The sequence below is a fragment of the Ictidomys tridecemlineatus genome, chromosome 8, assembly GCF_052094955.1.
Source record: "Ictidomys tridecemlineatus isolate mIctTri1 chromosome 8, mIctTri1.hap1, whole genome shotgun sequence".
Classification (NCBI taxonomy): domain Eukaryota; kingdom Metazoa; phylum Chordata; class Mammalia; order Rodentia; family Sciuridae; genus Ictidomys; species Ictidomys tridecemlineatus.
The window spans coordinates 128,166,249-128,179,668 of NC_135484.1; the positions used below are offsets into that span (position 1 = coordinate 128,166,249).

Below are 13,420 nucleotides of genomic sequence, written 5' to 3' on the forward strand. Positions count from 1 at the left end.
ACCTTTATTGCTAACATCTACCTTACAGGAAATACATGGCTAGAGAAATTAATTGAATGAGAACACAAATTAACAAAGCCAGTAATGAGACATTTAGGATAACTGTCAGATCAGGCGAGGCAGGCAGTGACCAAAGGAGGCAGATTTAAAAGGGCCGCTGAACAGGCTTTATCGAGATATCACTCCCGGGGAACTCCATCAGACCCACAGAGGGGTCAGGGGAAGGGTCTGAGGAGAAACCGAGTGGAAGCTCCACCGGACTGGACTTTTATGGGGCTTACTGCAGGAAGGGAAGGGCGTGGGACAGGAAAAGGTGTTTCTAGGGTCCCTTGCCCCCTTGAAGTTGGTCAGGGGAGTTGGCTGAACTCCAGGATTGGCCAGGGAGGTCCTGTTGATTGACAGGCGTTAGTCAGGAGATCTGGCTGATTGACAGGCGTTTCCGCCGGCATCTAATTGATGTTCTTTTCCGGCAGGCTGCTTTGTTCTAAGTTGCCACTAAGTCGCCACCAAGTTGCCGGCACCGACTTAACATTGACCCAATTTGTTCAGTGAGTTGATTATATTGGGGGAAAAGGATGGAAGGAAGGAACTACTTTAAATCTAGATTTAAAAAGAGAACTAAGAATGTGTGAGGCCTCAGGTTTGATTCCCAGCATTGGAAAAAATAATAATTATTATAGGCAAAAGAATTCAGAGATATAACCATATTAAACGTGTAGATTTTAGATCCTGAGTCAAAAAAGAAGATATATTTAGAGAAATTCAATATGGAGCCCATATTAGGTGATAACCAGGGATTATTTTCCTACATGGAATAATGGTCTTGTAATTCTGTAAGAAAATGTCCACGTCGTTTAAGAGGTGAAGTTGAAATAACATGTCTGGGTTTTGCTTTAAATATTTCAACAGAAAAATGGTAACAATACATGAAACAGTGCAGCAAAATCTTAACTAGCTCTGAGTGATGAGTTTATGTGGGTTCCTTATACTTTTTTCTCCACATTTGTGTGAGCTTGAAATCGTCATAGAGAAACTGTTGTTTGGGGAAAAGACAATTATTTGTGTCCTAAGTTGACTTTTTTCATATATTTGCCACAAAATTTCTGTCCATTCCCATCTTGATTTCCCTAACTGACGGTAAGTCAATGCTACACTGACCCTCCACCCTCCACAAACTTGAGTAAGCTCCTCGAAATAGGAACCCCGAGGACTGAGAATTTCTAGGAAACCGCTCAACCAGAGAGTCTAGGCGTTTCCTAGAAAATCGCCGGAAGTGATGATCCAGGCCGAGTAGGAAGTGGAGCTAGTGTGTGTTTGCGTTTCTCATTTGTTGCGGAGAGTATCCGCGGTAAGGTCTGGGCCTTTGTGCAGCGTGGGACGGAGTCTTCAGTCCAGGAGCTCCGGAGCTGCCACCGCAGGTGCCCTAACTGGCTAATGAGCTAGTGGGAAAGAGCGGGAGCCGCTCCCAGCCTTTCTTAAATACGCTAGCCCGTTTTGGGGTCACCTGAGGTCGCCGGCCTGGAGCGGGCGGTGCTTTGCTGTCAGATGAGGTGCATTGCAGGTTTCCTCCTTTAGTCTTGGCATTTCTCGCCGATTTCTTTCTCACTTCCTCTTACTCTAGCTCCCAAGGTATTCTGACTTCTTGTTTATATTCATATCTCTAGCATCCATTCATATATCCATTCATTCAGCCAATTTTTAATCCAGAATTTACAAACGCAGATACTGTTTTAGGATTACAAAAGTGAACAAATCAGATAAAACTCCCTATCCTCATCGAGTCTAGGAGCCTGCATTTTAGCGCGAGTAGTACTACAATAAATGATGATTGTGATATATAAAGAACTAATGCACCATATTGGAAAGTGATAAAGTGCCTAGAGAAGAATTAACATAAAGCAAGGTAAAGTATTTCAGGACTAGAAGGAGAAAGTAGGTTGCAATTTTAAATAAGGTAAAGTAGACCTCCCTGAGAAGATGACATATAAGCAACATTTGGCAATAGCTTGAAGCGAACAGAACAGCTAGTAGAAAGGCCTAAGATGGAAATGTGCCTGGAATGGGGATGGGGGGGAATAAAAAATAAATAAAGGTCACTGTGGCTGAATGGGATTCAATGAAGGGGAGAAGAGTAGAAGAAGATGTCAGAGATAATGGTCACATCCTATAGACTGCTAAAAAACTTGAAGCTTTTATCTTGGGGGAGCAGAAGAGTTAATGCCCTGTGCCAAAAGACTTCAGCTTTCATTTCAGTAAAATTGGAGAGTCTTGAGCAGAGATGAAATGACCAACTTAAGTTGTAATTGGAATGTTCAGACAGCTGTATTAAGAAGAGACAAAAGGAAGGCAAGGATAGAAGCAAGAAGACTGGTTAGGAAGCTATTGAAGTAATGGAGGGAAGGAATGATAATAATGGTTGCTCAGGCCAAGGTGTTAGCAATGGAGATTTTATTGTAAGAATATTAACACTTTCAATTTGTCTTTCTGTGCTCCCTCATCTCCACAGATGCACCAAGTCCTCAGTGATTCTGTTTTTTTCCCCTTCTCGTGGTCACTCTCCTCTCTTTTTGCTCTCCTTCACCAAATATGTAGAAAAGCAAGATGTGAGTTCACACCTGACTTTTGTTGATGATGAACCTGAAATCCAGAGCAATGTTTAAAACATCAAGTCAGATAGCAGCTGCACTGTAAGTCAAGGAGTTTCCTTTTGCTGGTACCACCAAGATTTGTGTCCCCAAAAGGAGACTGGCAAATACAGAAGCCATTTCATTACTATTTGTTTGGAAACTAGATCTGACCATCAAGAAGAAAATAAGGACAGTGGTAGAAGACTATAAAAGAAAGCTGAGTAAAAAGATGCAGCAGGTAAGAAGAGGGGAGGCTACAATATACATCACAAGGAGGAGAAAAGAGAAGTGAGTCCAAGAAAGAAGGAAAGCAGTGAGAGTGTGTTGGGCCTAGACTGACCTTGTGAAGGTCTCTCCTTCTTGACATTGTTTTTCCTGCTTTACTTGCTGATTATTAGTTTTTCAGTTTTAGAGAATAACTGGGTGCCATTTTTGTTTTTCATAATGTATATTGGGAACTGAGTCCTTGATTTTCTTCCCTCTTTTGGTATTTCTGGGAGGTGTTTTCTACAGATAAATCCTTAATGGTTGGATGCATCTTCCCATGTATTTTTCTTATAACCTCTCTGAATTCATTTTTCATTCTGCAATAGGTTGTGCTCTCAGATGAAAGTCCAGGATCACCATGCCAGCTACTTTGCATTCCCAGCAATACCCAGCTCCTTCAGAAAAAAGGTGAGGTGCACAGCTATTGTAACAGGAGTCATGCAGCTGAAAATAGAGTAGGGACATGGGTCCTCCCAGATCCAAAAATCTATTCATTATTGAGCATTTATAGAATGCTTTCTCATGTTTCTGTATTGGGTTTGGATCAGTATTTAGAATAATTTAGTTATTCAGTTTCTGCCCTAATCTTAAATCACATTTGGACAGGGGCTTGGGAGGCAAAAAACAAAGATTTGTAAAAATGGCTGGGAATGTAGCTCAGTGTTAAGAGTGTTTACCTAGCAAGCACAAAGCCCTGGGTTCTATCCCTGGCACCATTAAAAAAAGATACAAATTTTTTGTGAAAATTTTCTATAAAGAAATTTATCAAAGAAGTCTAATGCATCCACTCATTTACTGTATAACAATATATATGATAAATGGTATACATGTTTGTACATAAATATTTACACATATAAAAAAGTAGAAGAAAAACTTTGTAGTATAATTTAGTAACTTCTAGCCAAACACAGTTTTGCAAACATATACAATTTGAAAATATATTAAATTTTATTTCTTTATATATGTTTTAAGAACCCTGAAAAATTTAATTATAGTATAAATACTTGAGAAATAAAAGAGCAGTGGCAAAAGAAAGAATAAATGTTGTCCCATGAACCTTTGAGGCAAGTGAAGGAAAATGGACTAATGGGAGTCTGAGCATTAGAAGTGTGCTTTGATGTTGGGCATGTGGTACATTCTCTAATCTCAGCATTTTCAGGAAGCTGAGGCAGGAGGATTGGATGTTCAAAGCCAGCCTCAGCAAAAAGCAAGGCACTAAGCAATCCAGTGAGGCCCTGCTCTAATAAAATACAAAAAAAGGGCTAGGAATGTGACTCAGTGGTCGATTGCCCCTGGGTTCAATCCCCAGTACCAAAAAAATCAAAGTTCTGCTTTGATGATATGTGAAGATCTGTATGAAAGGAGTTCATGGAGATAATTGCTGGGACATGATATTCTAGAGTCAAAATTGGGCCCAGAAAGCCATAAACTTTTGAATAGAGTACTAGGCACACCCAAAAGTAAGCTTTTTAGTATATATTACCTGGAAAAGAAAAAGGAAAATATATTTTTATATGTAAGAAGAAATTAATATGTATATGTATAAGAGAAGTACTCTGTTTATAAGAAATCAAATGAAAATTAATAGTAGGATATATTATAAATTTAGAAGTAGAAAATAATAGATGTTACCAAACTTAGGTGCTCATTTTTTAAATTTTTATTTAGTTGTAGATGGACACAATATCTTTATTTTATTTATTTATTTTTATGTGGTGCTGAGGATTCAACTCAGTGCCTCACACAAGCTAGGCAAACAATCTATCACTGAGGTACAACTCCCACCCATTTTGTTTCATTTTTTTAAATAAAATATACTCATGGTCTAGGGTGTAGCTCAGTGGTGGAATGCTTGCCTCACATGTGTGAGGCACTGGGTTCAATACTCAGCACCACATAAAGATAAATAAATAAAATGAAGGTACTGTGTCCATCAATAATTAAAAGAATATATTTAAAAAATAAATAAAATATACTCATGACCTGAGTCTTCCAGTCCTCCTTTAACTAGAGAGGAGAAACTGACCTTTCAAATTCTAAAGCTAAAAAATAAAGCTTAAGCATCACTATGAGTTGAGAAACTAGCCCAATATGTATGTGGAGGAGAATTTGAGTTATATAGGGGTATGCTTTTGTCAAAATTCATCCAATGTTACACTTAAGGCTTGTATATTTCATTACATGTAAATTCTATCTAAAAAAAATTAAACAAATATTGACTCCAATTAGTAATATACATGCTAGAGAACGTAGAGGTGAAGTTACTGATGTTTGCAACTTCCTTTGAAATGTATCAAAATATAGATTAAAGTACAGATAGAGGAATTTAGATATGTGATAAAAAAGCAAATACTGCAAAATGTTAATCATAGAATATAAATGGTTGATAAATGGATATTTACATTTTTCAACTTTTCTGGATATTTGGAAACATTCATAATAAAATGTTGATTAAAAAAAGCCAATTGAGAGCTTTAAGTTTGTTGATGTTATAAGAAAAAGAACTTTTATATAACATTATAGGCAAAATATATATTTGCTATGAGCTCTGTACTATCTAGGTGAGCTTGGGGCTGAGGGAGAATAACTTGGCAATTTTATAGAGAGACAGTGGGAAAAGTGACTGGAACCACCATGATTAAGACATAGCCTCAGTCTTGGTCAAAATCTCAAGAGTAACCTAGACCAAAGTGGGTGTTCTTAGGAAATTTCTGTGAGAAGAAATCTAGTTCTAAAATAGAGTTCTGGTCAAATTTGAATAATAATTTTGGATGCCTAAGACCAAAGGTGATCCTAGATTCTTACCAACAGATGGCTTCAACATTGCTGGTTTGTTAATAGCAAAAAGAATTCATTCAGACTTTAATTTAGGGATAAACTGTTAAGAAACGTAAGTCACCTTAAACATTGAAGCTATGAAAGGTTGAAATGACCTTCAAGAAATAAAGCAAGACCCCATTAATTAATAATATGAAGCTGTACTTCTTGCCGAATTCATATAGATTATACCTAGACTCTTGGACATTTTGATAAGCTTTCCTTTTTCATCTTAAAAATACTATCATTTCTCTTAGGTTTATATAATCTTTTAAAATGCCAAGTGTGAGGCTGGGGTTGTGGCTCAGTGGCAGAGTACTTGCCTAGCATGTGTGAGGCACTGGATTCAATTCTCAGTACTACATATAAACAAATAAATAAATGTCTGTCGACAACTAAAAAATACTGAAAAAAAAATGCCAAGCATGCAATACCACATTCATGTGGAGAAGATGGCTTAATAGTAGGAAATTAGTAAGAAAAGGGTTCAGTATCAGCAAAAAAGTGATTTTTCTCTGGTAAAACAAGGAAATTTTTTATTCTAATAAACTAAAAGTTAGACCAGCCATTTAGTTACCTATAGAAACAAACTTGACCTGTTACTGGATATTACTGTTCAACATCTCCTGTTCCCCCATATATCCCTTCTCTCCCCACAAGTCTTTTGGAGGAAATGACCTCAGTATTCAGATACAGAAAGAAATGTTATTATACAAGCTGAGAATCAGTAATTTAAGCCTTTTTACCTGATCTATTTGAGGAGAGGTAAGATTATTCAAAGACAAAGACAAACCAGAAAAAAATTATGTAGTAAGTGAGAGAGGGAGAGAATGTACTTAAAGCTGGCTTGGCTGCCATGCCAGTGCTGATAGCTCAACACTGAAAGCTAAGCCTAGAGAAATAGTGGAGAAGAGAATATCATATGATAGTAGGCTTGACCCCTAGGTTAGAGCTGCTGTGCTTCTGCATTTGGTGAAGAAGAGATTAAAGCAGGTTTTGTTATGCTAAACTGACTCTTGCATATTTCTCTTCCCTCAGTTCTACCAGCTTCTCAATATCCTGTCTTCACTAAAGATGGAAGTCAAGAAAACCTACTAGAAACAGATGCCACACTGATGAGCTGGTCCCAAGTGAGCTGAGGCACCTTTCATCCTTCCTGAAACTATTTCAATACCTCCTAAATATGGCCTTATTTTCTTTCTTTTTTTTTTTTAAAGAGAAAGAGAGATAATTTTTTAATATTTATTTTTTTGGTTTTTGGTGGACACAACATCTTTGTTTGTATGTGGTGCTGAGGATCGAACCTGGGCCACACGCATGCCAGGCAAGCGTGCTACCGCTTGAGCCACACCCCCAGCCCCTGGTCTTATTTTCACTATATTATATGGTTACACAAATCTCAAACCAAGATGCTCCCTCTCATAAGGAACATTTTGTTGGAGAACAAACCACTTGTAGATTGTTTCCTCTTTTGTTATTTTTCAGTTATTAAAAGCCTGTGTTCCCTTTCACTTCATTTCTAAATATCGACCAAAGAGTAACAGTCTTTCACTTCTATAAACCTTCTCCCTATAAATTCCTTTCTTCTGTCTCTGTTTCCTGAGGAAACTGTGGGGTTTTCTCCTGGACAACAGGAACTTATTGTTTCAGGCATCGCTAACATTTGAGGATATAGCTGTGAACTTCACTAGTAAGGAGTGGCAGAGTCTGACCTATTTTCAAAGGCATCTCTACAAAGATGTGATGTTGGAAAATTATGGAAACATGGTATCCCTTGGTAAGAACCTTTTCTGCACTTGGCTTAGTGCTTTCTCCATCCTTAAAAAAAAAAAATGCTCATTTTGTTGTGTGTAGGCTCGCATATTGAAAGTTAGAGTCCTCTTTCTTAACCATCAGGATCTTGCCTAAAAATAAAAGTTTTGGTTTACCTTTGTTGTACAACAGGTAACCTTTTAGGCATTTTTGTTATTGTTTTCTAATTCTTTGGAATGGTACTCTGTCTGGGTGAAAGGGAGATACCTAGCTTCTCTTTTCCTCAGGTTCTTGCTTCTTCAGCTCCCTAGTTTTTCCATTAAATGGCATGTGTTCAGCTCCTAGTTGTGAACTGCCTTCTAGGGGCCTAAAATAGTAGCCTTCTAAGACTTTTCTAAGACAGTTTCCAAACAAATCCTTGTACCTGTTTCCAGAATGCTAAAGAAACCCTTTTCTCTACCTAAGTAGGTATTTCTTTCCTGTCTCCTTACACAAACAGAGGGATTAGGGCCAAGTGTAAGAACAGCTCCTTGTTGTTCTACACAGTCTCATTCCTTCTCTGCAACCAGGATTTTCATTTCCTAAACCTCCTTTGATCTCCCATCTGGAGCGAGAAGCAGAGCCATGTGTTCAGGATCTACAGTATGGGAGGTTCCTGAGCTGCTCCTTCCCAGGTGAGTGATGATGAAGCTTTTAGTTCCGTATCGTCTTCCATGTACAAAATGATTATAGCTTGTTCTTAGTGGTAGTTCATCCATCCTGAAGGTCCCAGAAATGAAATCCATTTACAACTCAAGAAAAAGAAAACAACAGCAACAAACATGGGTAGTATTCTTTCATTATCTAATTGGTCCCCTCCAATCTATCTAATAACCTTTTGCAGTTTAGCCCTTTTAAAAAGCTCAGAAAATTGCTTTCCTCTTTGTACATGAGTTATTGCAGGGCTCAGAGAGCAATAAGTTGAAGGAGGAGAGAGGTAGTTGAGGCAGAGGGAATAACATGTGAGAAAGTATTGTGGAATAAAACAAATAAACTTGGACTAGTAGAGTATGACCAGAGCAAAGAACTTAGGGTAATTTGTAGAGAAAGTTCAGGAGCAGTAGAAAAAAGCAAGATCATGGTTTGAAGGATTTTCTATGAGTGTTTGATAAGCTACATGCCTTGAACTTTGTAACTAACATTGGTTAAGTACATCAGTGTGGCAAGTGTTTTATATACATTAACTCATGTAATTATGGACAGATGATCCCATTTTACAGATAAAGTTATTGACTCAAGAGAATTGAAGTTATCCTTCCAAGTTCACACATTTATTAGGTATCAGAACTAGAATCTGAGCCCAGCTAGGGCTCTTGTCTGTATGCTTTAATTCCTTTCTTTCTGGGTGACTCTGGAGTACCATTTGAAGTATTTTAAGTTGAGTGACATTATTAGAAAAAATGGTTTAGAAGGAGTGTGGAGTATATGTTAAATGGAAACCAGACTAAAGGACATTTGAGGGGTATTACAGATAGCTAGTGAGAATGCACAGGTGGAAATGGAGAAGGGAGATTGATTTTGGATTGTTTGGTTGCCAAGAATAAAAATTTACTCTAAGCAAAAGAACATAAACTCTTTATTCAGGGTATGCCATAGCACCTAAATCAGGCCTATCTCTCCAACTGTTTCTCTTCATTCTTTTCTGCCAAATTGATCTTTTTTGCCCCTCAGAGCAAATGGCAGAACATTCCCTCCCCTGTGTCACATACTTTCCTGCCACCACTTCTCTCAGAGCCTGATCTTACCTGCACTCAGATCACAATTCCAAAGGCTAAGATGAGAGAATCTAGCTTGGTTTGGATCAAAGTGTTATCCCGCTCTAATCCTTCCCACCCAAATGGACAGTCACACAGCAGAAATATGGCCATCCAGAACCCACTCTTAGAATCAAAGCAGATACTTCTTTTAAAGGGGACTGCATCGGGATTTCAGCACCCCTTTAGCACATCACCTCAAAATTAGAATTTGTAAAATGTTAGCTGAGTAAATATGAGGGGAGGGAGAAGGAAATAAAGATGATTTTCAGTTTTCTGGCTTGTGTATGAAGTGTGGCTAGGTGTATGAAGTTGCTGCTCACTAAACTAGGAGACTGTAGAAAACGAGTATTTTTGTAAAGATTTTACATAAAGTTTGCCAAGTTTAAAATGTCTTCATACTTCTCAATGTTTCAGCCTACTCAGGTGAATGATAGAGAAGCTTTCAGTCTCTTCCCTTTAATGTGACAAAATGGTCATATAATGTCCTGACCTTTGACACAATGGTAGTAACTTCTCTAGCATGAAAGTTATTTGCTCTTTTTTTGTGTTTATGAAAATTTTTAATTTGTTTTTATTTTTTATGTCATTTACTCTTCAAACAGATTCACATTGCTTCACCTCTCCTATCTTATTTTCTTATTTTCTCTCCTCTGACAGTCTTATTTTCTCTTTTAAGTACCAACAGGCAGGATATGGCCTGGGAGTGAGAAGGCACCTTCAGAACAAGAGGTATTTGAAAACAGAGAAGTCTTCTGGGTGAAATGTAAGAGTCTTCTAAATATTGTTTCCCAGGATCCTGAGGTTAGAGAAGTTTGTATGCAGGATGTCAAACTAGAAAATCAATGGGAAACATTCGTAAGGGGAGAACTGAGAGAAGTGAGAGAAGGCTCTACAGAAGTGACCTTCAAAAAGGGAAAGAACCAGAAGGTACTTAAAAAAATCTTTAATTCAAACTCAAAACATATTTCATATAATAGAGGGTTTACAAAGCAAAAACTTTATGAATATGCGAAATGTGACAAAAAATTCAGCTGGCATTCAGACCTAATTCTCCATGATCAAATTCATTCTGGTGAGAAATCCCATGTCTGTAAAGAGTGTGGGAAAGCTTTCAAGACCAGAAATCAATTTTCTGTACACCACATAATCCACACAGGGGAGAAACCTTTTAACTGTACACACTGTGGGAAAGCCTTCAACAGCAGATCAGCTCTTTGCAGACATAAAAAAGTCCATAGTGAAGAGAAGCCTTATGAGTGCCAGGACTGTGGGAAGGCCTTCAAGACCAGGACACGTCTCAGTGTGCATCAGATAGTCCACACTGGGGAGAAGCCTTACAAATGTAATGACTGTGGAAAGGACTTCCAGTTTAAGCATTCCCTTGTTGTCCATGGCAGAATCCATACTGGGGAGAAACCATATGAATGTGAGGAATGTGGGAAGGCTTTCAGGGGGAGTTCAGATCTCACCAAACACAAAAGAGTCCACACTGGGGAGCGACCTTATGAGTGCAACAAGTGTGAGAGGGCCTTCAGTCAAAGCTCAGACCTAAGCAAACACAGAAGAGTCCACACTCAGGAGAAACATTTTGGGTGCCCTCAGTGTGGAAAAGCCTTTAGTATCAAGGCAGATTTCAGGAAGCATAGAAGAATCCACAATGAGGAGAAACCTTACAAGTGTGAGAAGTGTGGAAAAGCCTTCCGTCATAACTGTAAGCGCAGGGCTCATGAACTAGAACACACAGGGAAGAAGCCCTATCCATGTGGAGATTGTGGGAAAACTTTCCAGGATAGGCACTGCCTTACCATCCATCAAAGAATCCACACTGGAGAGAAACCTTATAAATGTTTGGAATGTGGCAAAGCTTTCAGTGGGAAGTCCAACTTGACCAATCATCAAAGAATTCACACTGGAGAGAGACCCTACACATGTGAGATTTGTGGAAAGGCCTTTCATCATAATTCAGTACTGAAGCAACACAAAAGAATCCACACTGGTGAAAAGCCATATACGTGCTATGAGTGTGGCACATCTTTCCGTCAGTACTCAGCTTTAACTGGACATAAGCGACTTCATACTGGAGAGAAACCTTATGAATGTGAGGAGTGTGGCAAAGCTTTCAGGGTGAGCTCCAATCTTACTGGACATAAGAAAAGAAAACATTTGAGTATGGAGAAGCCATGAGCTTGATGAGAATGGGAAATCCCTCTCTCCAGTAAACATTTCCCAGACCTTCTCAGTAATCAGTATTTTGACCATTCATGCCAGATTATAATGATTCTGTTGTTCACAACTTTCCATTTCCTTACCAACTCTTAGACTGGTCCTTCTTGTTCTCCTACATAGGGTTTTCCTGACTGCTAATTGTGAGACACGCCCACCCCCCCCAAGAGGCTTTATCCTTTCTTTATCTTACGTATTCACTAAATTTATAAAAGAAAGAGATGAACAATGGGTTACCCAGCATTTCTCAAAATTTCTTGAAAGTGTTTTATAAGTTAGTGTTCTTAAAAACAATTATATATATATATATTTGTTTGTTTTTCAGTGAGCACAGTCACTTTCAAGGGTTTATCAAACTTTTTTTTTTTTTGGGGGGGGGGGATAGGGATATAGGGGTTTGAACCCAGGGGCACTTAACCACTGAGCCACATCCCAAACCCTATATAGAGAGAGACAGGTTCTAGCTGAGTTGCTTCCAGTCTTGCTAAGTTGCTGAGGCTGCCTTTGAACTCACAATCCTCAGCCTCCTGAGCCACTTGAATTACAGCCATGCACCACCATGCCTGGCTCTCACTGTCAAACACTTCTAGATAACAATAAATAATTTGTTTAATCCATACAATGTTCCTATAAAAAGAAGAATTTGAGGTATAGAAAGATTAAGAAACTTGCTTAAAGCCAGTCAAGGTGGCACAACGCCTGTAATCCCAGCTACTTGAGAGGCTGAAGCAGGAGGATCCCAAATTCAAGGACAGTCTGGGCAATTAAGTGAGACTCATCTAAAAGTAAAAAAAAAGCCAGAGATAGCTCAGGGGTAGGGCACTTGATTGGCATGTGCAAGGCCCTAGGTTCAACCCCAGTACCAAAAGAAATGAACTTGTCCAGGATCATATGACTAATAAATTCTGCACAAATTATCTCCCAAGTGTTTAGACTTACCTAGGCAATTCCCATATGCATACACCAAATCTTTTGGCATGAAGTTTTACCTCAGTTCAACACAAAACATTTTTAATTGATAAGCATTGATTATTTTTTGCCAAGGTATTAAACTTAAAACTGGTACTTCTCTGTATTGTATATCAGGATTCCTAAGCTTCAGAGTGAAAATGGAAGTGAGAAAATGGGTAGATTTAGGAATTACAGGTAAGTCAGCAATACAGTGTTAAGTAGCAATTTACTTAGGAAAGAGTGTGAAGTCTTATAAATACAACAAAATTTTTCTAACTTTATTTCTTAAATATTACTATGTTCATTTGCATAGCATATGAAACACTCTTATAAATATATTTTTATATATATTTCAAGATTCTCTGTGTTCATATCCTTCCCTTTCTCTTCTAAATATTATCACTTTATGTGTCCTTTGTTGCAGATAGAATGAAATACCAAGACATAATAAAGCTATTAAAATAGAAGTTAAAAATTAATTGTTTGTTTTTATTAACATCATTGAGAACTTAGCCTAAGTTCTCTCACTGGTAAAGAGATGAACACTGTCAGCGGCAGCGTGCTTAGTTAGTGTGTTCCAGGCCTGGGTTTCATCCTCCGCATAGTAGTTTAAAAGAAAGAGATGAACAATTGGTTACCCAGCATTTCTCAGAATTTCTTGAAAGTGTTTTATAAGTTATTGTTCTTAAAAATAATAAATTTAGGAAATTCTGATTAGGTAAGGTTGTGTGTTTTGTCATTTTGTTGTTGTTCCCTTAAAGATTTTTCAGGGCCTAATCCATTTTTCTGTATAATTAAAACACACTAATTAAAAAAAAAATTTCTGAAGGCCTATAATATGTTGATGTTCATTCTGAATCTATAAAAACATTGTCCACTAGGAACCTATAAAAGCATTGCTTTCCAAAAATAATTAACCATAGAATCTTTGTTTAGGGGAGCATTATTTTGTTTCACAGAGAATGTTTTGGAAAATGGTTACATATC

The 13,420-nt window shown here is 37.9% G+C and overlaps 1 protein-coding gene across 1 annotated transcript; it reads left to right on the top strand.

Annotated features, from left to right (window-relative positions):
- Positions 1 to 1,296: 1,296 nt before the first annotated feature.
- Positions 1,297 to 12,912, top strand: Znf311 (zinc finger protein 311). Its single transcript, XM_040282227.2, is given in 9 exon segments — positions 1,297 to 1,418; positions 2,593 to 2,687; positions 2,792 to 2,865; positions 3,221 to 3,302; positions 6,750 to 6,841; positions 7,362 to 7,488; positions 8,033 to 8,137; positions 9,936 to 11,425; positions 11,427 to 12,912. Coding segments are annotated over 7 exon segments (2,013 nt in total). The 5' UTR covers positions 1,297 to 1,418; positions 2,593 to 2,687; positions 2,792 to 2,856; the 3' UTR covers positions 11,535 to 12,912.
- Positions 12,913 to 13,420: the final 508 nt, after the last annotated feature.